The 27,728-nt window shown below is 34.9% G+C and overlaps 1 protein-coding gene across 7 annotated transcripts in view; it reads right to left on the bottom strand.

Annotated features, from left to right (window-relative positions):
• Positions 1–27,728, bottom strand: part of LOC150104005 (uncharacterized) — a 534,288-nt gene that overhangs the window by 307,757 nt on the left and 198,803 nt on the right. For all 7 annotated transcript variants that reach the window (XM_090397243.1, XM_090397238.1, XM_090397241.1 and 4 more), the window contains exon 13: positions 1,372–1,505. In XM_090397243.1, the coding sequence (XP_090253369.1) occupies positions 1,372–1,505 (134 nt within the window). The remainder of the gene's footprint in view (positions 1–1,371; positions 1,506–27,728) is intronic.

Consider the following 27,728-nt stretch of genomic DNA (forward strand, 5'->3'; position numbering starts at 1 on the left):
AATAAGACAGACATATTGGTAAGCTTTGATATCTCCCTATTTGTTTACCAATATTCCCTTAACTGACACCTTATCTCTCTTAGAAAACGTCCCCCCCCCCCCGACATCTTAGATCTCTTTTCCTTTGCCATTAACTCTGGGTATTTCTCTTGGAAGAACAAAATCTACAAGCAGATAAAGGGAACCGCCATGACAATTTGGCATTATTAAAACTCTTACCAAGAGAGCCCACAATCTTTGTTCCAGTGGAACCGCCCTCACTACTGAGCTTAATCACATACACAACACCTTCCTCTCCAATGGTTACAGTGATCACAGTATCAAAAAAATAATCAACTCCTCCCCCATTCCCCGTCCTTCTCGTCAACAAGAATTTAAAAATGCCATCACCATACCCTACATCCGTGGCACATCCGAAAAAATAGCCAAGATACTAAAAAAGTACAACCTACACACAGTATATAAGCCCCACCGCAAACTTGCTACCCTTATCCGTTCTACGAAAGATCAGCTCCCTCCTCTCTCTCTGCCTGGAGTTTACAAAGTACCCTGTTCCTGTAAGCTGGCGTACTTTGGACAGACAGGCAGATCAGCATCCATCCGCTTAGAAGAACACAAGTCTTACATCTGCAAACACAATGATGGCCATTCAGGCTTGGCTGACCATGTTTTGGATACCACCCACAGGGTATCTTGGAAGAAAACCACCATGCTCCACCACAGCAAATTCAAGAAAGAGAGACTTTTCTTGGAAGCAGCAGCAGCTCTCAAAAACCAACCAAATCTGAATAAATACGGTTGTATTAAGCTTCTGAAGATTTGGGAAACACTCATCACCAGAGGTCCCACCTTACATTCCAGGCCACCTACTACTGCCCTTAGAGGGCGCTCCAACTAGATAGGACTTTAGTGTCACCCACGTGGTTGGGCTCAGTATTGTTTATTATTTGTGTGTATGTTACATTAACTGTTTTTGTAATCCCCGTAGATGTCCTAGTGACTAGGACGAAATATAGGAAGTATTAAATTCTATTTTAATTCTTTTTGAGTGTTGTAAAAAATCTATTAAGCCTCCAACATGAAATGTTACTTAGCTGAAAAAAAAAATTATTATTATAACATTCAAAAACCTAAATGAATTAACTGTAAATATTTTAGCAATACACAATATGACATTAGCTAGCAGACTATTTTTTTTTTTTAATATTCAGAATACAAGAATGTAGCATGTCAAAAAACTAAAAGAAATGAGAAAAATAAATAAATAAATCACCACACATATCCTACATATTTCTTTTTAATAACATAAAAATATATACAATAAAAATTTCCTCCATCAATAATTATGAGAACAAACATAAGTAAACTTACAAAATAGTGGCGAAGAATTTAGTTTCTCTTGTGGCTGGAATGCATAACTAGAAATGGAACTTGTGCTACTTGAAATTGGTTCTTTTTTTAATGCAGATTGAGGCTGTACTTGAAGGGAGACATTTTCCTCAGGTCTTAAAAAAATTACATATATTAAGAACAAGAAATATGAGAAGAATTTCTCTGAAAGTGTAGAGAAAATTAGAGAAATTTCTCTATGTTCTTTCTTTAATAGAACTTGAGAAATGGAACGAGAAAAAAAAATCATAAAAACTGATCAAAAATTATGCATTAAGAACAAGCTTCTTTTTCTTTTTGTTTATGTGAAAGTTGTATTCTTCAAGCCTGAACTAAACTGATGTATTCAAAAACTTCAGAGATGTTTGTTTAAAAATTATAAATTAGATCCTATATGGTATTACAATTTACCAGGATTATTATGGACTGCAATGTCAAAAATATACAAAAATGGAATTATAATTAAAAGATATTCATATGATATTAACGATTGAAAACTGAATAAGAGGCAGATTAAATCAGTGCTCTAAAATATATGCTAAAGCAAATAATAAATTCATGATAAATTTGATAAAAACAAAGAATCTAATTAATGAAAATTAACTATTATTTAGATATTGGTCAAGTGAAGGTGAATAACTAATTTAATTACCAACTAGTTTCACTGGCTTGTGCTGTCGGCTTCATCAGAGTACAATCAGGAAAGCAAAGAAATGAAAATTACAAGCTAAACGTTAACTGACAATTCTATTTCAATAACAAAATAGTAGTGCGCGAGAAACAATATGCGTGTTGCGGATACATGATTTACTTGTTGAGATGTATTTTGTAGTTTGCACTGAAGTTCATTTCTTGTGTGTTTATTGATCTAATTAAAGTCTTCCATATATCTGTTAGAATTAAACCTTGGGTTATTTGTGGAACAGGCGACTGTAGCAGCTTCTTTGAAGATTCTGGAATGGTAGTTTTCTTCTATATATGGCATAAGACTTTTATTCCATTCAATAATGTGGTTGGTTGTAGAGATGTGGGAAAAAAGGCCAGAAATATCTTGTCTGTTGTTTCTAACATAGCTGATGTGTTCCTTTTGTCTCGCTTTGAAGCTTCTAGACGTCTGACCAATGTAACTTAGACCACAGGAACAAGGGATGTTATAAACTCCTGCATGTTTATAGAAAGGATTGAAATCTTTTGGTGATCTTAAAAATTTCTGGATAGTTTCAACTGGCTTGAAGATCACTCTAATATTGTGTGGTTTTAGGAGGCGAGCTAGTTTTTTGGAGATTGTACCAACATACATTACATTATAATAATACTTCTTGTAGATCATTATGGTCTGTGGTGAATTGTATAGCTCTTTTCTTTAGCATATGAATAATGCTGAGTTTTTGGGAGATGTGGTGTGATGAGCTAAAGTTTAGATAACGTCCAGTATTTGTTGGTTTTCTATAAACTGATAGGTTGACACTTATTTTCTTTTTTATGATGTCTAGGAATGGTAGTTGTTTGTCCTTTTCAAGATCTAGTGTGAATCTGATAGCTCTTCCTTTTTGTGGTTCCAAATGATAAAGATGTCATCAACAAATCTGAACCATGCCTTAGGTTTTGGATTTAATTTGAGATAAGATTTTACTTTCAAGATCTTCCATAAATAAGTCAGAACAAGAGGGCGAGAAGGGGCTGCCCATGGTCAATCCGGTTAATTATTTGTAAATTGTTTTCTTCCATACGAAATAGTTAGAAGATAGACAGTGGCTAAACAATGAAGAGACGTCTTGCAGGAATAAATTGTCTAAGATGTTCGTATGCAAGAAAACAATTTACAAACAATTAACCGGATTGGTCATGAGCAGCCCCCTCTCACCCTCTTGTGCTGACTTATTTATGGAAGATCTTGAAAGCAAAATCTTATCTCAAATCTTACCATTCTTAACTCTTATTTTAGCTACATTAGGAACATGTGCCCTGGGTGGTGTTGCTAGCTGGAGTACTAAAAAAAGTATCAGATAGGATAATGGTTCTAGATGTAAATGATCAGAATTAAGCATCTTTTCATTTAATATTCTAGCCAGCCTATAATATTCTAGCATGCCAAATAAAAAAATTAGAACTCCATGGTGGACACAGGAAGTTAAAGAGGCAGTGAAAGAAAAGAAGAAAGCATATCAAAAGTTCCTGTCAAATAAGTCAGTTTGTGCTCTTAGAGAATACAGAGACAAATGCAAGAATACTAAACACTGTGTAAAACTAGCTAAACAAAAGTCATGGTAAGACTTTGGCAAGAATATAGAAAATAAATATCAAGAATGTGGCAAAATATTCTGGAGGTTGTAAAAGGAGTTAGAGATGATAAAGATGACATGAAAACGGGAGAAAAGGATATCCTTGAAGTATGGAGTAATTACTTTGAAAAACTGCTAAATGAAACAAGCAGTGATGACAGCACAGTGATAAAAAACACTGACCAGGCAAAGTCATCAAAGGCTTGGAATGTGGAAAGGCAGTAGGAGTAGATTATATTCGACCAGAAATGCTGAAGTATGGTGGTATAAGACTCTTACAGTGGCTGCACTGCATAGTTCAGAAAGACTGGGCAGAGGGACAGATGACTGGAGAAGAGCTCTCATAGTACCCATATATAAAAAGGGAAATAAAACTGAATGTGAGAATTACAGAGGTATTTCCCTACTGAGTGTTCCTGGCAAGATCTATGCAAGTATACTTGAGAAACGGTTGAGAAGAATTGTGGAAGAAAAGCTTGATGAAGAACAAGCTGGATTCAGGCCAAATAGAGGCTGTCAGGATCAGATCTTCACTTTACAACAAATAGTCGAGAAAGCATGGGAATATAACAGAGATCTGTATTTAAGTTTTGTCGATTTGGAAAAGGCATATGACAAAGTGCCAAGAGAGAAGCTATTCAATATGCTACAGTTATATGGTGTCAATGGGGCATTATATTAAGCAAAACTTAGTCTTTATTTGAGTTGTAAGTCAGCAGTTAGAATTGAAGGAAGTACAGGAAGATGGTTTAATGTTAAATTTGGTGTGAGACAGGGATGTACATTATCCCCTCTGTTATTCATTATCTATATGGATCACATTATGAAGGAAAGTGGTATTAAATATGATATCAAAATTGGAGATGTTAATGTCAGCTCTTTGCTTTATGCGGATGATGTTATACTTCTAAATAAATCCGCTACAAGTCTGCAAGATTCTCTGACTAAATTGAATAGCTGTTGTAATAGATATGGTATGAAGGTCAGCAATAAAAAAAAAGACAAAGACAATGAAAATAGGCAGAATCATTGAAAATATCAACTGTGTTGTGAATGGCGAACCTGTGGAACAAGTGAAACATTTCAGCTACTTAGGCACGATTTTTACTGAAGATGGTAAATTAAATATAGAAATAGACAACAGAATCAGCAAAGCTGGTATGGTAGGAAGTCAGTTGAATAAATTCATATGGAATAAGAGAGAAATTAGTCAGAACACTAAATTAGCTGTACACAAGACAGTGTTCAAACCAATTTTAACTTATGGATCTGAGAGCTGGGTCAGAAGTAAAACACTTGGCCAAAGACTAGAGACCGCAGATACGAGAGTCCTGAGAAAGATTAGAGGTGTGAACAGATGGCATCAATGGCAATATCATATTAAAAATGAGGATATTAGGAAAGAACTTGACATTGTCAACATCCAGGAAGATGTTAACAGAGCTAATCTCAGATGGTATGGTCACTTAAACAGAATGGGCGAAGAAAGATTAGAAAAACAAGTGTTCTCTGCCAGGTTGGCAGCAAAACGACCCAGAGGAAGACCAAGATATAGGTGGATTGATACGGCACAAAGTGCCTTAGACGATAGAAATATACGATCTGATAATGTTGGAGTCTTGACAAGTAACAGACTGATTTGGAGGAAAATTATAGATAGGAAGTTAGTAATGATGTAATTTTTTTCATGTAGTACTATCATATCCTGTATACCCCTTGAGGGTACATGGCAGGAATTTGATGATGACGATGATAATCCTCAAGGAATGAGAACTTTCATTCTCTACACCACTGCAAACCTATTCAAGCCCTGGTTCTTTTAAAAAGATATGTCTCTGTAGTCATATAAAAACTTTGCATATATTCAATGGGTGATGTCAAAACTCAGCTTCTCATTCGGCCTACACAATACCACAGCTCATCCAAAACAAGTGTAAGAAAATCGACAAATGTATGAACAAAATGCAAAAAAGCTTGTTGAGCTACAATCAAGTCTTCTGGTGCCTCAGTAAGGCTGATGGACATAACTTCTACCCTTCCTTGTTTCTTTCTCCCATTCTGATGGAACAATTGTAACATCTGATAACAGGAACAGAAGGCATATTGACAGTTACTAGTAAAGATGAGAAGATAGTGGATATTAAGATAAAATTAGATACTTTGGATCTTACTTCCTACAATATACACTTGGTATATTATATCTGTACTCTGGTCTTCTACTTATCTTTCCTCTATTCTCTCCTACTTCTTCGTCCTCTTGAACTGCAGTTTCCACTATCTACTAAAAAATGGCAAGCCTGGTTGTCCAAAGGTGACATCCCCACCACTAGGATATACTTCACATAGGGAAACACGCATTACTTTCAAGTCTCAAAGAAATCTAAACTGGATGGAAAACAAGGGAAAAGACTGCAAATTGGAAATGGTTAAACTATGGAAAAAGAAAAACATGGTGAAATATGCTACACAGAACATCAGAAGCAAAAAAGAAATTTAAAGGAACAACTGAAACAACTAATTATCATATCATATACAATAGAGTAGACAAATAAATACATGCAAAAGCTAGCATAATGAATTGGATCCATAAATCAATTAAAGCAAAAATAACTCATTATATACACTGGAATGAAAGAATATTAGAAGTATTTACTAAAATAAAGAGCCAAAAGGCATCATTTTGGTGATGCAAAACTATATAAATTAAGTGGATATTAAATCCAACATTATTTTAAAACCAAATGCAGTGTATTCCCGGTATTCTGTGGTAAAATTTCGTATGAAACTTTAAGTTTCTGCATTCGGTTTGAAATAATGTTGGATTTAATATCCACTTGATTTATATAGTTTGCATCGCCGAAATGAAGCCTTTTGGCTATTTTAGTAAATACTTTTATGCACCGACCGAGAGTTTGCTTATGAAAAATACACCTCTCCAACACTTCAAGTTCCTTAGTAGTGAACAAGAGAAAAGTTTTTGCTCTCTTAAGGTTTCTGCCTGGTCTCTGAGGAGAACCAACCAGTTCAAAACGGCTGTCAGGCCAGTGAAACCTTATCAAAATCGACCAGTAGAAGGTGAATATATGGAAGCTTAGCGATCATGTTTTCTATAATGTCCACACTAGGCAACTCGTAAATGTCGGTGAGTGTATTCCCGTAAGCTCTCTGGTCATTCGTACGAAACTTTCATAGTTTCTGCATTCAGGCTTTGAAATAATGTTGGATTTAATATCAGCTTGATTTATATGGTATTAGAAGTATGATTAAAATTAAATAAAGCAAATTTAACAGTTGTTGGAGTGTATGCCCCCGCAGAAGAAAAACTATGATCTTTCTAGTTACAAGGAATATATGAAAAATTAAATAAAACAGACAATATTATTAATTATAGCTGAAGATCTTAATGCCAGAACAGAAATGAAAAAAATAAATAACACAGAAAAATTTGGAGAACTAACAATAAACAAAAATGGAAAAAGAAATTAATTATATAATATATAATAATTTTAAAATAATGAAGGCATTCTACAAACATAAAAATATACATCAATATATACGATGTGCAAGACAAAAATCAATAATAGACTACTTTACAGCAAATGAAAAATCAGCAACTCTCTTCCTAAATATTAAAGTCAATAGAGGACTAGAAATAGATACAGATCATTATTTAGTGTAGATAAAATTAAGGTTTCCACCAAATTAGTTATCTTCTTCTACGCGTTATTCCCGCTTCCTCTGCAGGGTCCGCATGTTACTTAGATGCGACTTCTTGTTAGTACTACTCCCAACCGACCCGTCACGTGGTCTGCCGTTGGGGGGGGGGTATATTTTTGACTGTAGAGGCGTATGTTCACGGGGCCGGTTTGCCTGTTTGCGGGATGAAAAACGCCAGACCCTACTGACAGCGCCCAAGACCTGCTAACTTGGCTATGCCTGAGGAAGATCCTCAAATTCCTCACGTCTACAACGGGAATCGAACCTGGGACACTCCTTCCCCAGGCATATGGTTACGAAACGCAAAGCCACTAGGCTAACCGCGCGGTACCACCAAATTAGTTATATAAAATACAAATACAAAAAAATAAACAAACTAGAGAAACAAAATCGAATTACGAAGTAAGACTACTAAATGATATAAGTATAAGAAATTTATACAACAAACGATTAATAACAGTTTAGAAAAAATACAAGAAAATGAAGACATGAAGAAAGAAGGGAATAATATAAAAGAAATTATTACATCAGCAGCATATAGCGGGACACAAAAAATACCATAAAAATACAAAATTACATATATGGGACAATGAAATTAAAACAAAAATTGAAAATAAAAAGATGCCTTTAAAAGATGGTTAAGTAGCAAAAAACAAGATGAAATTGAGATGTCTCTCTCTCTCTCTCTATATATATATAGAGAGAGAGAGACAAGATGAAATTGAATATATATATATATATATATATATATATAGAGAGAGAGAGAGAGAGATCTTTCTGAGCAATAAATACAAATTGTTATATTCAGGCAATGACAATCAAGGAAAAGAAGGAGTAGCCATTGTATTCAACACTAAATATGAGGCTAATTTTCTTGAATGGCAGGCAATTTCAAGTAGTGATGTGGGCAAATATCAGAATGGGGGACTGGATAATGACACCTATTTGTGGCTAATAAATTTTGTCCCATAGAAGGTTCTGCTAAGGTAGAAGTGGAGGAATTTTTTGAGACTACAGAGAAAGGAACTGACACAATGAAAAATGAAAAGTTAGTCCTTGTTGGGGATCTAAATAGCAGAGTAGGAAATGATTGTCAGCCATACAAAAATATTTTGGGAAAATTTGGAGAAAAGAGCAAAGCTAATAATAATGGAAATACTTATTGGATTTCTGCTCAGGACATGGACTAGTTATTACTAACACCACGTACCAAATTAAAAATGTGCACAAATTCACATGGAGGGAAGACACAAGGAAAAAGAAAAGTCTCACTGACTATGTTATTGTTGATAGAGATGTTTTCTCTCTCATGCGGGACACTAGAGTGTACAGAGGATTTGAAATTGGAAGTGATCACCATTTAGTCTTGAGCAGGATGAAATTGAATTTCATATTGAAAAGAAGAACAAGTAAGAAAGGTTTAATGAGAATAAAAGCTGAGCAGCTTTTATAATACCACTTTCCTTCATAATGTGATTCATATAGATAATGAATAACAGAGGGGATAATGTACATCCTTGTCTCACACCAGATTTAACATTAAACCATCTTCTTGTATACTTCCTTCAATTCTAACTGCTGACTTTCAACTCAAATAAAGACTAAGTATTGCTTGATATAATGCCCCATTGACACCATATAACTGTAGCGTATTGAATAGCTTCTCTCTTGGCACCTTGTCATATGCCTTTTCCAAATCGACAAAACTTAAATACAGATCTTTGTTACATTCCCATGCTTTCTCGACTATTTGTTGTAAAATGAAGATCTGATCCTGACAACCTCTATTTGGCCTGAATCCAGCTTGTTCTTCACCCAGCTTTTCTTCCACAATTCTTCTCAACCGTTTCTCAAGTATACTTGCATAGATCTTGACAGAAACACTCAGTAGGGAAATACCTCTGTAATTTTCACATTCAGTTTTATTTCACTTTTTAAAGAGAAAAACACATGGAAAGTGGAATTTAAGAAGTAAATGACAGATTTATAAAGTGCAATGGAACTAGTGACTGGATAATGAAGCTTGCATTTAAATGTAATGGAAATTACATTTAAATTCTCACTTATCCAGGTATACTCAACCACAACAAAGCTTAGATATGGAGGAAAATACATTATTTGAGTTGGAGGGAATTATTCAAAATAAGAGTATAATCATCTTAAGTGATCTTAAAGCACAGGTTGAAACAGAAGTAGAAAAAAAATTTAGCCATTTGGTTTTGGTCAAAGAAATGACAGATTACAAATTTTATTAGATTTTTGCTAATCTAATATACAGATCAGAAATAATCATAATTCTGAAAAGAGGTGTGGTTGGAATGGTAAGCAAAAAAACTGATAATAGATACTTTGATATCCATTAAAGTCATGGATATCAAAGTTTTGCCATCCTTAAATGGAGATCAGACTTCTTATAGCTACTTTTAATTCATAAAAGAAATACAGCAAGAAAAAAAGTTAGGGAGTTGAAGATGTGGATGTTGAAAACTCAGATAAAAGAAGTATTTGAGTCTCAGATCATCCAGGGTCCAGTTATAAAAGGAAAGATTTCAAGTTGTAGATGGGCAAAATCACAAGTGGAAGCAGAAGGAAAAAAAAAAGAAAGAAAGAAAGAAACATGACACTGAAATGAGAGAATGGTTAAAAAGCAAAAAAAAAAAAAAAAAAAAAAAAAAAAAAATCAGCTAACGCCTTTTTATTCCCATATATACGGGAGTAGGCGAGGCCATTTAGCCCTATCTAACTTTTTGGCGACTGAGTGGGCAGTTCAATCTCCACTGGTACCCAATCAGAGACAGATGGCCCAAGGCTATCACTAATTAAGCGGTACGCAGTGAAGAGAGACGGCTCAAATGTGCCGCCATCTCGTGGTCTCTAACCCTAACACAATATATTTAATGTCTGAAATAATGTGGGTTCTACGGTCGATTTTCTTGAGTTTACAGGACGAAAAACCCGAGTTTCCGGGAGGAAAAACCTGCTTGCCCGTGCCAGAGATCGACTAACTCGGGAACCGGTCGAAAAAAGGCTTAGAAAAATTTCCTCTAGTCGCCGACTAGACTCGAAACCAAGACTTCCTTCGTGCGGCCTAGCGCGATGGTTAAAAAGCATTTCAGTGAAATCAATAAACAGCTTTCTGGAAGTTCATAGAGACTAGATCAAAGATAACTGTTTATAATGAGAAAAAGGTCCATGCAAAATAAATAAATAAATAAAAATATAATAATTAATAGGAAAAGTTAAAATGATAGGTTGAATTTAGACATAGGAAGAAAATATTAATAGGGACAAGAAAATGTTATACGGATTAATGAAGAATAAAAGAAGTGATGAGTAACCAGGTTTTTTAATACATGGAGAAGGAAATCTTGTGGCCACCAGAAGAGAAATTAGTATGATGTGGTAAAATTATCTTAGAGATCAGTTAAACAATGGTGAATGCCATAGTGAAATAAATTGGATTGAATACAGAAATGAGAGAGACAATAGGGAAATAGATCTGCCAGAAGTTGAAGAAACATTTAAAGATGGAGAATCACTTCGTATAGAGATGATTGGCCTGTTGAATTGATCAGAGGTTCTGGTAGTTCAGGACTGAAATGATTATTTGATATTTTTATACTGTTCTTAAGAAAAAAAATTATTGCTTGACAACTGGACCAAGGGAATTACTGTTCCAATTTATAAAGGAGGTTTAAGAAGAAATTGCAGTAGGAACAGAGGAATAATAGTATTGTGTCACAGTGCAAAAATTTATGAAAGGATAATGAGAACAAGAATAAGGGATAAAGCAGAGGAAAATAAGAATTAAGAATAGAGGAGTATGGTTAAAATAAAAATGGAGGGGGGGGGGGGTCAACTGTTAATTTGATTTTTACTGTAAAGGAAATGATGGGGAAAAAATTTGAGACAATGGGGAAAAAAAAAAAAAAAAACTATTTAAGCATTTTTTTTGATTTGGTAAAAGCCTCTGATTGGGTTCACCAGAAAAAATCTTGAACAAGTTTGGAAAAGAGAGGCATAGGAGAATAAATGTTTATCATCAGGAATATGCATGTCAAATCTAAGAGCTGTGTGAAGACAAAATTTGGCAATTTTAAGTGGTTTAGTTGAAGGTATATACAGCCCCAATTATCATCTAGCCAAGAAACTAGCATCAAGGAATTGATAGGTCATTCCCCCTCTTATATTAAAAACACACAACACTTTGTAAACAAAATCAAAGACATCACACTGAAAAAAAGTGATTTATTAGTCAGTTTTGATGTCTCTGCCCTCTTCACAAATGTCCCAATCAATGACACAATTATTCTGTTAAAGGACAAATCCCCCCCCCCCCCGCCGATATCACCACGTTCTTTGCACATGTACTACGTTCTGGCTATTTAGTGTAGCAAAACACTTTCTACCTACAAAAAGAAGGCACAGCCATGAGCTCACCATTATCCTCCCCCATTCAATTGCTAACTTTTATATGGAAGCTTTTGAGCAACATGCTCTAGATTCCTCTTCTTTAAAACCCAAAGTCTGGCTTAGATACTTTGACAATGTTTTTGCTATCTGGTTTCATGGCTGTGAGACATTACACTCTTTCCTTAGCCACCTAAACAAAGATAAACATGTGCAATTCATAACTGAGGCTGAAAAGACAGAACAGAAATTCCTTTTCTAGATACACTTGTCACACATCTTCCTTCTGGCAGCCTTTCCTTCACTGTTACTGGAAGCCTACACATACAGGCCAATATATACACATAAACTCCTACCACCATTCAACACAAAAACTAGGTGTAATTAACACACTAAAAAACATGGCTTTGAATATTGCTCCAATGAACAAGCACTTAGAGATGAATTAAAAGTTATTAGCAATACCTTCCTAAAAATGGCTACAGCCAAAACACTATCAATAAAATTCTTCACAAGATCTCACTTAAAAATAAACTGGACTACAATAAAACTGTAACCATTCCATACATTAAAAAGGATATCAGATAAAATTAAACAAATAAACAGAATACTACAGAAATACAACCTTAAAGACACCTTTAAACCTCCCTCAAAATTAAAGAACTTATTCAACTCATCCAAGGATCCAATTCCTCTGCTGGCCCATCCTGGGGTATACCATATTTATTGTACCTGTAATTTGCCCTTATATAGGGGGAACAGGATGCACAATTCCTATCCAAAAAAAAGGAACACAAATGGCACATTAAATTTAATAACTATGATAAATCCGGCATTTCTGATCATGCCCTGAATACGCTACCTAGAATTGACTGGAAAGGCAACTGTTGTTTACATCACACCAAAACGTGGAATGAACGTAAATTTAAGGCCTGTGAAATTCTTATCGACCACCCTAATCTTAACAATGATGATGTTCTAAAAATCCCAAGAATATGGATGGCACATATTCTATCCATATAACCTTTCTGCCTAAGAGTTAATTATAGCTAGGACTATAGGTAATCCAGGATCTTAACTCTAATATAACAACTCTCATGTCAAATCAGGACATTACTTTTGCTGTAATAAAACTGTCTATATGAAATTGTTCTCTGATGTTGTTCATAAAGAAAATATAGCTTTGATGTTAAATTAGGACATCACTTTAGCTGTAATAAAACTGTGTATATGTCATAAAGAGAATATAGCTTTGATGTAATTATTTTATTTTATTTTTCTTCACTAGAGGTCAGGCAAGTAGAATAACCGTTGATTAAATCATTATCTCTTTGGCATACTGTGTGAAATGCAATATAGCTTGTCTCTGTATATATATATATATATATATATATATATATATATTGCTAAATTGTGAATGAAGATATTTTTATGTTTTAATACTTCATTCACATTTAACATAATCCACCATGTCTTAAGCAAGACTTAAGTATAAATGGTATACCTTCTTTATGAATATTTGGAAGGCCATACAATCTAGGAGTAAGTGGGTGCATAGATTTTAGTTTTTTTATAATTTCTATAGGCCAGTTATTCATTCCATGTAATAATTCATTGGTGTCATTATGGTTTTTGGTGGTAGGATCTCTACTGAGAACTTCATATACAGACCTGTCAGATAATAGATTTTTAATTTTTTCTTCTTCATAATCTTTAGTATTTAATATAACTGTATTATTACCTTTGTCAGCTTTGAGTATGATGATACCATTACGTCCAATAGTTGATGGAATCTATTCTCCCACTTACCAACTGTCCAAGTATCTTGCGAAGATTTTACAACAACGCATTCACGTCTCGGATACTTATATTAAAAACTCAAAACATTTTATAGATAAAATAAAAAACATCCCTATTTTTGAAGAGGATATACTAGCAAGCCTGGACATTACATCTCTGTTTACTAACATTCCAGTGGTTGAAATCATCAACATCTTAGACAACTTGTTCCCAAGAAACATCACTACTTTGTTCAATCACTGTTTAACTTCTAACTATTTTATTTGGCAAAAAACGATCTACAAACAACTCACTGGATTAGCTATGGGTAGCCCCCTCTCACCTCCTTGTGCTGACTTATTCATGGAAGATCTAGAGAAAAAAATCTTAACCCAGATCATTCCAAAACCAAAAATTTGGTACAGATATGTAGATGACATCTTTATCGTTTGGGATCATACGAAAGAAGAACTAATGAATTATCTCAAGCAAATCAATAGTTTCCACAATACCATCAAATTCACATCAGAAATGGAAAAAGATAAAAAACTGCCATTCCTTGACATTTTAATAAAGAAACAATCCAATAATAGTATCAACCTATCTGTATACTGTATACTGATGTACACATCAGTATACAGAAAACCTACAAATACTGGACGTTACCTCCATTTCAACTCAGCTCATCACATAGCTCAGAAACTTAGCATTATCCATAGTCTCAAGAAAAGAGCTATACAGTATACGACAGGCAAGGATGATCTACTAACGGAATTAACCACAATATCCAGAGAACTTTCTTTAAATGGTTACCCAAAAAGACTCTATAACAAGATTCTCTTTACTGATATACCACATCGACAACGTGATGACGTCCAATACATCAGTACAATTACGATTCCTTTTGTCAGCAACCTTTCCAAAAAATTAGCTAACCTTTTAAAACCACATAAGATCCGAGTGGCATTCAAACCAATCAACACTATTCGGAAATTTTTAAGATCACCGAAAGATCCTCACCCATTCTACAAGTACTCTGGAGTATATAATATACCTTGCTCATGTGGTATTAGTTACGTAGGTCAGACCTCTAGAAGCTTTGAAACGAGAAAGAAAGAACACATAGGATATGTCAGAAATAACAGACAAGACATTTCAGGCCTTTCATGCCACTTTGCCTCTACTAACCATCACATTGAGTGGGATAAGAGCCTTATGCCATACATAGAAGATAACTACCATTCAAGAACCTTTAAAGAAGCAGCTACAGTCATCCGTAAAACTGAAAACCTAAACAAGAATCAAGGTCTAATTTTACCAGAAATTTGGAAAACTTTTATCAGATCATTAAACATCAAAGAAATGAACTTTCATAACAATTACGTCATGAGCCATAACGAATAAATCACGTTAACAAGACACGCACATTGTCACGCACAATACCAATTTTTTGTATGAATTAGAACCATCAGTTATAACCTAGTCTGTAACCTTCATTTTAGCTTACTAGTTTGTATTTCCTGAGGATGCTAATAGAAAAAGATTGGCAAAACATGTAGGAGGATAAAATAAAGCTACTTGACAAAGATTATATAAAAAAAGTGTAATAGTCTTATGAATAATTGTCAAGAAAAAAATTCAACACAAGGAATAAGTAAATTACTTAAAACGAGTGCGTCATGACTTGTGAAGCTCTATGTTTAATAATTCAGTTATTATAGTGAAGATTTCTTTTGAATAGTGTTACCTTCAAAGTAATAGTTTACAGTTTTAAGTGTGCCTATAGTAAATCCAGTGTAAAAGGTGTAACCCGGTAAGAGCTGTCCTTTTTGTATTTCAGTGTGAAGAAATAAGAGTTAGCTCCGCCTGATATATCTTAACATTAACTGTGGCATTCTACTAAAAATAGCCGAAGTATGGAGCTTTAAAGTGTTTCCCCCTTGAAATGATAACTGCCTCATAATTAAATTAAGTGTTTGTTGACTAAGAGAGAATTAGAAATTTCTACCTTAAGAATAATTACTGTAAACTTCTGGAACATTGAACTGTGTGAACCATTTTCAATTATTCGGAAGAATATAGAATTGACAGCTGAATGTTTAATGCCTAATGTTTTATGTTTGTTATGATGAACTAAGTTGATGTATAAAATAATTGAATTATCATATTGAATAGAGACAAGTTGTGATAATAGTATTTAAGCACTGAAGAATAAGATCTGAAAATTTAACTTTAATCTTTAAACCAAACCGAGTGGCTACTAGTGTCTCAGAGATATTGTGAATATTGTTCAATTAGATTATCTTGCTTAGAAAATTATGCTTAAATGTACATGTTCTATAACCCTGTATTAAATGTTTATTTTATTGAATTCAATTTGTTGTTTGCCTGATTTTTTTTCATTGCACTGCTCATAAAACTTATTCGAACCTTGCCGAAGCCTTAAATGATAATATTAACCTTGGCCTGTATAAATCGAGATTGCAAAGATTAGTTGATGATTGATTCCTTTTATTTATATAGACTAATCTGATTATAGGGTGGTGTAGTATAATATAAATTTCCTTATATTCGGATCAGTATCAATCGGCATCTAACAAAATAAAAACGGAATTTAAAGAAATAAGAATAGATCCAACTAACCAACATAAATGGATCAATTAGCAAGATGGATGACACAACAATATGTGTATACTCCAGATGATGACCTTAATATGAATGTCGAAATGTCAGGAAATTAAAATAATTATTTCTAATACGGTTGTAGTCTCCATAATGGAAATTATGGAGACTACATAATTATAAATTATGGGAAAAAAAAAAAGGAATTAAGAGAAGAATTGGATAAGTACCAGATCAACATAATAGGTGTTACCAAAACAAAGAAGACAAAAAAAAGGTGAGATGTCAAAAATAACATCTTGTTATTACCTGAATATAAGGAGGAGTAGCTACAGTATTCAAATATGAAGATAATTTTCTAGAATAGCACAAGAGTGACGTAGGAAAATATCAATGGGGAACTGGATTATGTCTATGATCCCATAGAAGGTTCTACTAAGGAAGAAGTGAAGGAATTTTTCAAGGTATTAGAGAAAGCAGCTGACACAGCAAAAAAGAAAAAATTTGCCCTTGTTGGAGATCTAAACAGTAAAGTAGGAAATGATTACGAGACAAATAGAAATGTTCTGGGAAAAATTTGGAGAAAAGAGGAACTAACAATAATAGTAAGTACATGAGGGTACTGTTCAGGACATGGATTAGTTATAATTAATACCATATTCCAACATAAAAATGCTCACAAATTCACATGGTGATAAAATTATCTAGATGCTGCTTTTTCCCATTTTCACATATGCAGCAGAGAGATTAGCTAACAAGAAGTAAAATACAAGCAATGGAAATCAAAGTTTTGAGATTCATGTTAGCAAAAGCATATGCATTTGTGTAAGATCTAATTAATAATAATAATAAATATAGGATGTTATTTTCAGGCAATAAATATCAAAGAAAAACGAGTAGTGATAGTATTCAATACCAAACATTAAGATAAACTTCTTGATTGGAAGGCAGTTTCAAGTAGAGTCATGTGGGCATACTTCAAAATGGGGACATGGACAATGAAACTTATTTGTGCCTATGTTCCCACAGAAGGTTATTCCAAGGAAGATGTGGAAGAATTTTTTGAGTTATTAGAACAGGCAGCTGACATAAAGAAAGCAGAAAAAGTGGTTCTTCTTGGAGATCTGAACAGCAGAGTAAGGAATGAATCCCACCAAGCATATAGGAACATTTTCAGAAAATTTGGAGAAAGGGCAAAGCTAATAATAATGGTAAGTATTTCCTGGACTTCTGCTCAGGACATAGACTAGTCATTACTAACACCATGTTTCAACATAAAGATATGCACAAGTTGACATGGAGAGAAGACACAAGAAATAAGAAAAGCTTCACTGACTATGTCATTGTTGATAGTGATTTCTTCAAGTGTACAGAGGATTTGAAATTGGAAGTGACCTTTACTTAGTACTAAGCAGAATAAAAATGGACATCACGTTGAAAAGAACAGAACATAAGAGAGTTTTAAAAAGAAAAGTTGAGCAGCCTTTAGAAGTAAATTGCAGACTCGACTATACAAACATTATTGAAGGAAAAATTAAACAAATTGAAAACAAGAACCAAACCTTAGAGTCTCAGTGGCAAACTCTAAAGAAAACACTAATTGATTCAGCTAGGGATATAAGTGGTGAAGTTGTCTGCAAGGATAGAAAAATAAGAACACCATGGTGGGAACAAGTTAAAGAAGCAGTTTTTGAAAAGAAGAAAGCATACCAAAAGTTCCTAGCAAATAAGTCAGCAGATGCCCTAAAAGAATACAAAGAAAATTAAGAGAACTAAGCTGTGTGTAAATGTAGCTATGTAGTTATGTAGGAAAGTGAATCAATGGCAGAATCATATTAAAAATAAAGATATTAGAAAGGAACTTGACAAGTCTCAAGGAGGAAAGAGCACTGTAAAAGGAATCAAAGATGATAAAGGTGACATGAAAACTGAAGATAAGGATATCCTAGAGATTTGGAATAATTACCTTGAAAGATTGTTAAATGAATGAAGCAGAGACAGAATCATACCAGAAAATTTTCAAGAGGAATGCAAAAAAGAGGAGTACATTTCAATACTTGAGATAAAAATAAGCCATCAAAAATTTGAAATGTGGAAAGACAGCTGAAGTAGGATATTCAGCCAGAAATGCTTAAGTATGGAGTTATAAAAGTTTTGTAGTGGCTACATTGTAATTCAGAGGGCCTGGTCAGAAAGTCGAATTCCCAATGAAAAGCGTAGAGCTCTCATAATACCAATAAAATACCTATAAAATACCCATAATACCTATAAAAAAGGGAATAAAACTGAATATGAGAATTACAGAGAAATTTCTCTACTAAGTGTTCCAAGTAAAATTTATGTAAGCATACTTGAAAAGAAGTTGAGAAAGATTGTGGAAGAGAAACTTGGAGAAGAACAAGCTGGGTTCAGATGAAACAGAGGTTGTCAAGATAATTTTCACTTTAAGACAAATAGTTGAGAAATTATGGAAATATGACAAGGATCTGTATTTAAGTAGTGTAGATCTGGAAAAGGCAAACGACAAGATGCCTAGAGAAAAGATTTCAAAACACTACAATTATATGGAGTGAATGGAACATTATACAAAGAAACACAGTCTACTTACTAAATAGCTTAAGGAAATTACAACATACAATAGAATATACATTAAAATAAATTTTAAAACACCTCCAATATTTCGGCAACGTCATGTTGCCATTTTTGCAGGAACTTCGAAATAAGACACGTGCATGCAAGCACAATATACAGTAAATGAGGACGAAGCAGGAAGCTATTCTTTCTCCCAAAAGTCCTGATGGTGCCCCTAGTGGGCAATGTATGTATTCTTGGCGTTTGGGCTGAAGGTCTTCTGATGAAGGTTTCCCAAATTTGGGGCAGTCCCATGCAACCAAATTTGTTGAGGTTTGGATTATTTCTTAGGGCTGAGGCTGATTCCATGAATAGCCTTTCGTATTTGAATTTACTACGGTGTATTATCGTGGCTTTCTTCCACCGTATTCTATGGCGGGTATCCAGAGCATGGTCTGCAAGACCAGAGCGGCTATATTAATGACACCGGATGAAGTCCTTGTGTTCTGAAATTCTGATATTAGCTGTCCTGCCTGTTTGGCCAAAGTAAGACAGCTTACAGCTGCAAGGGACCAGGTATATACCAGGTAGGTCTAGGGAAGGAGATTGGTCTGTAGAGAGCGGATAAGTGATGCCAATTTTCTATATGGTCTATAACAAGAAGTCAAGCCATGCTTTTTTAGGATTTTTGTAATTTTTTCCGAGGTGCCTCGGATATAGGGAATGGTGATGGATTTAGAGTAATCCTTGTTGTGAAGGGGGGAGGGGGGTTGTGGTTTATTGGTTTCAATATTTTTTGGATTTGGGGGGGGGGTAGCCATTGGCTGAGAAAAAGTGTTGAGAATGTGGTTTAGTTCTGTGGTTAGGGCATTGTCATTTGAACAGATAAGTTTAGCCCTATTGTGTAGTTTCTTAATAACTCCATATTATTGTGCGGGGGAGATTGATGGTGGATGTATCTGCCTGTGTGGGTGGGTTTTCTATAAACTGAGAAAAACCAAGCTTTCATCAGGCTGGCGGGTGATTAGTGTGTGTCTAAGAAAGGAAGGCAACTGTTTTTTTCTTCTTCCAGGGTGAACTTGATTCTAGGGTGTTGGTTGTGCATCAGAGCCATGTGGCCAAATAGCGAACACATCATCAACATAGAGAAGCCATATGATTGGTTTTTGTGGGGCAGAGTTTAAGGCTATCTCTTCAAAAGTCTCCATAAAAAAGTTGGCCAAGGGTAGGGAGAGTGGTGAACCCATGGCTGTCCCCTCTATTTGTTTGTAGAATTTTCCTTGCCAAACAAAACAGCCTGAGTTCATTGTGAACTGAAATAGGGCTATGATAGCGGGAGGAAATTTAGCTTGGATTAGCTCTAAGGATTCTCTGAGTGGGACATTTGTGAATAAGGAGGAGACATCAAAACTGACCATTAAGTCAGTGTGTTGGAGTGTAAGGTTTTTTATGCTGGCTTTGAAGTGGGCTGAGTTTTTTGTGTGTGAAGGTGTGTTGCCAGTATGGTATGTGAGAGCTTTGGCCAAATGTTTAGCTAGTTTGCATGTGGGGGAATCAATGCTATCCACTATGGGACGTAATGGCGCATTTTCTTTATGTATTTTTGGGAGTCCATATATACGGGGGGGGGGGGGGGTATGGAGTTAAACGGTTTTAATTTGTTAGTGACTTCTATAGGCCAAGAAGTGACCTTCTTAAGGAGCCTGTGGAGTTTTCTAATTTGTGAGTTGGTGGGATTGTACTTGATAGGGAGGTTAGGTTAGGTAAAACTACCAAAAACCAACATGCCCAATAAGGAATTCAAAGCTCTGCAAGAATTAAAGAAAAACAAGGAAATAATAATCACCAAAGCGGATAAAGGGGTATTGCTTAACCAAATATATTACATAGGTAAGCTTAATGCTCTATTGTTAGATCAGGCCTACTTACCTCCCTATGGAGTACAATCCCACCAACTCACAAATTAGAAAACTCCACAGTCTCCTTAAGAAGGTCACTTCTTGGCCTGTAAAAGTCACTAACAAATTAAAACCGTTTAACTCCATACCATATATATAGACTCCCAAAAATACATAAAGAAAATGCGCCATTACGTCCCATAGTGGATGGCATTGATTCTCCCGCATACAAACTAGCTAAACATTTGGCCAAAGCTTTCACACACTATACTGGCAACACACCTTCATACATAAAAAACTCAGTCCACTTCAAAGCCAGCACAGAAAACCTTACACTCCAACACACTGACTTAATGGTCAGTTTTGATGTCTCCTCCTTATTCACAAATGTCCCACTCAAAGAATCCTTAGAGCTAATCCAAGCTAAATTTCCTCCCTACATCACAGCCCTATTTCCGTCCACAATGCACTCAGGCTATTTTGTTTGGCAAGGAAAATTCTACAAACAAATAGAGGGGACAGCCATGGGTTCACCACTCTCCCCACCCTTGGCCAACTTTTTTATGGAGACTTTTGAAGAGAAAGCCTTAAACTCTGCCCCACAAAAACTAACCATATGGCTTCTCTATGTTGATGATGTGTTCGCTATTTGGCCACATGGCTCTGATGCACTCCTCTCCTTCCTAACACATTTAAACATCCAACACCCCAGAATCAAGTTCACCCTGGAAGAAGAAAAAAACAATTGCCTTCCCTTCTTAGACACACACTAATCACCCATCAGCCTAATGGAACCTTGGTTTTCTCAATTTATAGAAAACCCACCCACACAGGCAGATACATCCACCATCAATCCCCCCCCACCCCTTCACAATAATATGGAGTTATTAAGACACTACACAACAGGGCTAAACTTATCTGTTCAAATGACAATGCCCTAACCACAGAACTAAACCACATTCTCAACACTTTCTCAGCCAATGGCTACCCCCCCCCCAAAAAAAATATATTGAAACCAATAAACCACAACCCCCCATCTCCCCTTCACAACAAGGATTACTCTAAATCCATCACCATTCCTTATATCTGAGGCACACCTCAGAAAAAATGAGAAAAATTCTAAAAAAACATGACTTGACTTTCTTGTTACAGACCATATAGAAAATTGGCATCACTTATCCGCTCCACTAAAGACCAATCTCCTTCCCTAGACCTACCTGGTGTATACCAGGTCCCTTGCAGCTGTAAGCTGTCCTACTTTGGCCAAACAGGCAGGACAGCTAATATCAGAATTTCAGAACACAGGGACTACATCCGGTTTTACTAATATAGCCGCTCTGGTCTTGCAGATCATGTTCTGGATATCCGTCAGAGAATACGGCAGAAGAAAGCCACGATAATACACCGTAGCAAATTAAGATAAGAAAGGCTATTCATGGAATCAGCCTCAGCCCTAAGAAACAATCCGAATCTCAACAAATTTGGTTGCATGAGACTGCCCCAAATTTGGGAAACTTACATCAGAAGACCTTCAGCGCAAACGCCAAGAATACCTACATTGCCTGCTAGGGGCACCATCAGAACTTTTAGGAGAAAGAATAGCTTCCTGCTTCGTCCTCATTTACTGTGTATTGCGCTTGCGTGCACGTGTTTTGTTTCGAAGTTCCTGTGAAAATGGCAACGTGACTTTGCCGAAATATTGGAAGTGTATTAAAATTTATTTTAATGTATATTCTATTGTACGTTGTAATTTCCTTAAGCTATTTAGTAAGCATGTATAACCAATGTCTAAGCCTTTCCATGAGAAAACACATAGTCTATATTTAAGTTCAGTCAGCAGTTAGAACTGAAGGAAATACATCAAGATGGTTTGATGTAAAATCAGGAGTAAGACAAGGATGCACATTATCTCCACTCTTATTCATTATCTACATGGATCAGATTATGAAAGAAAATGGCATCTCACCTGATAGTAGAATTGGAGATGTCAAACTTAGCTCTTAGCTTTATGCAGATAATGCTCTTAAACATATCTAGCACAAGTCTCCAGGATTCATTAACTAAATTGAATGATAGCTGTAACAAATTTGATATGAAATTAGACCAAAACCAAAACCATGAAAATAGGTAGGAGCATAGAAAACTTCAGCTGCATTCTGAATGGGGATCCTACATAACAAGTAAAAATAAAAAATCAGCCTCAGCCCTAAGAAACAATCCGAATCTCAACAAATTTGGTTGCATGAGACTGCCCCAAATTTGGGAAACCTACATCAGAAGACCTTCAGCGCAAATGCCAAGAATACCTACATTGCCCACTAGGGGCACCATCAGAACTTTTAGGAGAAAGAATAGCTTCCTGCTTCGTCCTCATTTACTGTGTATATACTGCTACGGTGTATTATCATGGCTTTCTTCCACCGTATTCTATGACGGATATCCAGAACATGATCTGCAAGACAGAGCGGCTATATTAGTAAAACCGGATGTAGTCCTTGTGTTCTGAAATTCTGATATTAGCTGTCCTGCCTGTTTGGCCAAAGTAGGACAGCTTACTTAAACATGATATCAAAATTGGAGATGTTAATGTCAGCTCTTTGCTTTATGGTGATGATGTTATACTTCTAAATAAATCTGCTACAAGTCTGCAAGATTCTCTGACTAAATTGAATAGCTGTTGTAATAGATATGGTATGAAGGTCAGCAATAAAAAGACAAAGACAATGAAAATAGGCAGAATCATTGAAAATATCAACTGTGTTGTGAATGGAGAACCTGTGGAACAAGTAAAACATTTCAGCTATTTAGGCACGATTTTTACTGAAGATGGTAAATTAAACATAGAAATAGACAACAGAATCAGCAAAGCTGGTATGGTGGGAAGCAATTGAATAAATTCATATGGAATAAGAGAGAAATCAGTCGGAACACTAAATTAGCTGTGTACAAGACAGTGTTCAAACCAGTTTTAACTTATGGATCTGAGAGCTGGGTCAGAAGTAAAACACTTGACCAAAGACTAGAGACCACAGATATGAGAGTCCTGAGAAAGATTAGAGGCATGAACAGATGGCATCAATGGCAATATCATATTAAAAACGAGGATATTAGGAAAGAACTTGACATTATCAGCATCCAGGAATGCGTTAGCAGAGCTAATCTTAGGTGGTATGGTCACTTAAACAGAATGGGCAAGGAAAGATTAGCAAAACAAGTGTTCTCTGCCAGGTTGGCAGCAAAACGACCCAGAGGAAGACCAAGATATAGGTGGATTGATACGGTACAAAATGCTTTAGATGATAGAAATATAAGATCTGATAATGTTGGAGTCTTGACAAGTAACAGACTGATTTGGAGGAAAATTGTAGATAGGAAATTAATAATGATGTAATTTTTTTCATGTAGTACTATCATATCCTGTACACCCCTTGAGGGTACATGGCAGGAATTTGATGATGATGATGAAATAAAAAATTAAATAGACAATAGAATAATCAAAGCCGCTATGGTGGACAGCATGCTGAATAAATTTATATCGAATAAGAGAGAAATTAGCCAAAACATCAAACTAGCAGTATACCAGACAGTATTTTAAGTTATGGATCTGAGGAGTTAGGTTAGAAACAAAGCACTTCATCAAAGACGAGAAAACAAGACCATGGATATGAGGGCTGAGAAAAATGAGGAGTGAATCAATAGCAGAATCATATTAAAAATAAAGATATTAGAAAGGAACTTGACATTATTGGCATTCAAGAATGTGTCAGCAGAGTTAATCTAAGGTAGTATTGGCCACTTAAATAGAATGGGTGAAGAAAGGTTAGCAAAAACAGGTGTTTGATGCCAAGATGGCAAGAAAAGACTTAGAGGAAGACCAAGGTCTAGATGGATTGATTTAGTCATAAGTGCCTTAGAAGAATGAAATGTTAGATATGACAGTACTGGAGTGTTCACAGGTAATAGATTGATTTGGAGGAAAATAGGAGATTAATAATAATGTAAACTTAATCATGCAGCGGTGTCCTAGTAACCTGAACAACCCTTGGGAGTACATATCAGGAAATTGATGATGACATTCATGTTAGCAAAAACAAGGAAAGACATAATAAGAAATGTGGATATTAGTAATGTTTTTGGGAGTAAAAAGTGTTAAAGAAATACTTGTGAACTCCAGCTTGAAGAAGTTTAGATATATGATGAGAATAAATTCGCAAAGAATACCAAGAACAACACATGAAATGAAAACTGAGGAAAGAAAGAGAAAAAAAGAGATGCAAGAAATAAGAAGAGTCTCATTGACCATGTTACCTATTCATAACGACGTTGCCAATTAGGATACATATCAGGAATTTGATGATGAAGTGGTTTACACATAATAATGACTGCAAAAAGGAGGTGCCTTATCTCCATTTTTGATCACTGTGATGATAAATAGTGTCCTAAATACAGTTAACTACTAGAAAGTAGAAACAGCTCTGTTTTCATATGATGCAGCGATTTCGGCACATTCAGAAAAAGAGCTATAGAAGAAACTAGGCAAAAGGAACAGTATGTACCACAGAACTATCAGTTATACAGCAATCCCTCAATTAATGCGCCCCCGATTAGTGTGTTTTTGATTAGTGCGTTATTTTTTTTCAAAAAACCAAATTCGATTAGTGCACCTATATACATCTTAAAAATAAATGTTACAGATTTTAAAAATTTTCGATCTATACATTTTTTATGGCTAATTATTTTAAAAAATCACTCACGAGGAATGAAATAATTTAGTTACCGATTTGAAACATTTTACAAAGTTATTTTTTAATTGCATACTACACTATTTCTATGTACACTATGTTCCAAATTTACCACCAAAATTTAGGTAATCTTCTTTACATAGCATTTTGCTGATCATATCTCGTGCAATTGTTTTCCTTACTTTTTTATTTTAAATTATTTTCCTAATCTTTAATCGTAAAAGAATTAGTGAGCAAAAAATAGAAGTGTGAAAATGATTCGAAAAGTAATCTCATTGGAAGAAAAATTTGGAATAATAAAGAAAAATGAACAAGGTGAGTCCAGAGCAAAGATAGGATAAGAACACAAAAAATGGGTGAATCAACTGCTGAATACAAAGAGAAAGGTAAGGCTGCTTCAAGTTCATCATGCATGCACTCGAAATCAAAGTATTATAATGATTGAATTAGAGAGACTTCTTTTTACATGGATCGAAGATGTAACCAAAAACGGATCTCGCTAAACACTGGCCTTATTAAATCAAAAGCATTGTGTCTTTGTAACCTGGAAAGAAAGAGCTATCAATGATGGAAAAGAAGAAGAATTCCATGTTAGTGCTGGGTGATTTGAGCTTTTCAAAAAGAGAAATAGTCTACATAATGTTCTAATCACCTGCAAGTCCAGATAAGGAGATATCCAGAGATTTTGAAGAAAATTCTGTAAGAAAGGGACTATTGTGATCAATAAATATTTAATGTCAATGAAACCAGCCTTTATTTTGAATGCTTTCCAAGACTTTTCTAGCCAAATCAGAGAAATCTCAACCTGGTTATAAAGTCGCAAAGTCGAATGAAATTACTGCTAGCAATATGCAAACTGTTTGGAAGCACATTTGTCCACATTGTGCAAATGATTTTAGAGGCTTTTCAAATGAATCTAAGTTAATTAAACCTCATTCTGAGAAGTTGCGTGATTCTGACCTGCTAAATTTAGATGCACGGCAGGAAGATCCTGAAGAATATGAAGAAAATTTAATCACTGACAAGCCCAAAGAGGTTTCACGGAAACAATTTGAAAATAGTTTTCGTACAATCAAAGTTTTTAAGCAGCAATGCTTAGAGACTGACCCTGGTGAAGAGAGAACCAGTAAAATTTGCAGAAGAGGCAATAGGGCCATACTGCCAGTTGTATGAAAAAAAGAAATAGAACTCGCCAAACTACATTAGCTCAATTCTTTGTTAAGAAGCAGAATAATAAATTTGTATTCTGAATATGTTTTATCATCTTTCAGCTTCATGGTTTTCCTTCAACTAGACCCCGAGACATACCCTAATTCTTTTATAAAAAAAATTAAGGGTCAAAAAAGAAATCTGAGGACAAATTAAACATTTTCCTATAGGTTATTATATTCGATTAGTGCATTTTCGATTAATGCGCCTGTTTTTTTTAAGGAATGCATTAGGCACATTAATCGAGGGATTGCTGTATATTCACAGCAAAAGTGACAGCATGATTTTAAGTTTAGAGAAATTGTGCAAGTTAATGTCAGATCAATGAGTAAGTCTTGAAGAGTAGTGAAAACTTCAAATACTTGAGAAGGCACTTTCTAGTGGAAGTTTAAATCAGGAGATACTGAGGATTTCACTTTGCTAAGTCTACTTTGGAACACTAAGGTCCTACTGAAGTGAGGACTTCTGATTAACAGAAGATACTTTTTTTTTTTTCCCTCATTTTCTCATATGCAGCAGAAAGATTAGACTAACAAGAAGTAAAATACAAGCAATGGAAATCAAAGTTTTGATATTAATGTTAGCAAAAACAAGGAAAGACAAAATAAGAATGTGGATATTAGGAATGTTTTGGGAGTAAAAAGTGTTAAAGAAATTCTTGTGAACTCCAGCTTGAAGTGGCTTAAACATATGAGAATGAATTCAAAACGAATACCAAGAAGAATGTATGAAATGAAAATTGAGGGGAAAACAGACCAAGCCTAAGAAAACCACAGAATGGAGAGACCATATATAAGAGAAAATTTAGAAAAAAAAGAAACTTAAGGCGTATCAATGTTCATAAAGAAAGAATACGGAAGATGGAGAAATAAAAGGAGCTTTGTTAGTGCAGTTGTTAATAATCACTAAATGCTATATTTTGTGTTTTCAAAAGAACACATTTCCGGGAGGGGGGGGGTCCTTTCATTCACATATTTTGCTATACTTATCAAAGTTTTTCTAAATGAAAGTATATGAGGGTGGTCTGAAAAAATGAATTTATAATTTCAAAATTATTTTTATTTTTCAACATAATCTCCCTTAAGACTAATACATTTATTCCAGCGATG

This window comes from Typopeltis vanoorti, chromosome 8 (assembly GCF_054136105.1).
Source record: "Typopeltis vanoorti isolate ZY-2024b chromosome 8, IOZ_Tvanoo_1.0, whole genome shotgun sequence".
In the NCBI taxonomy this organism is placed as follows: Eukaryota; Metazoa; Arthropoda; class Arachnida; order Uropygi; family Thelyphonidae; genus Typopeltis; species Typopeltis vanoorti.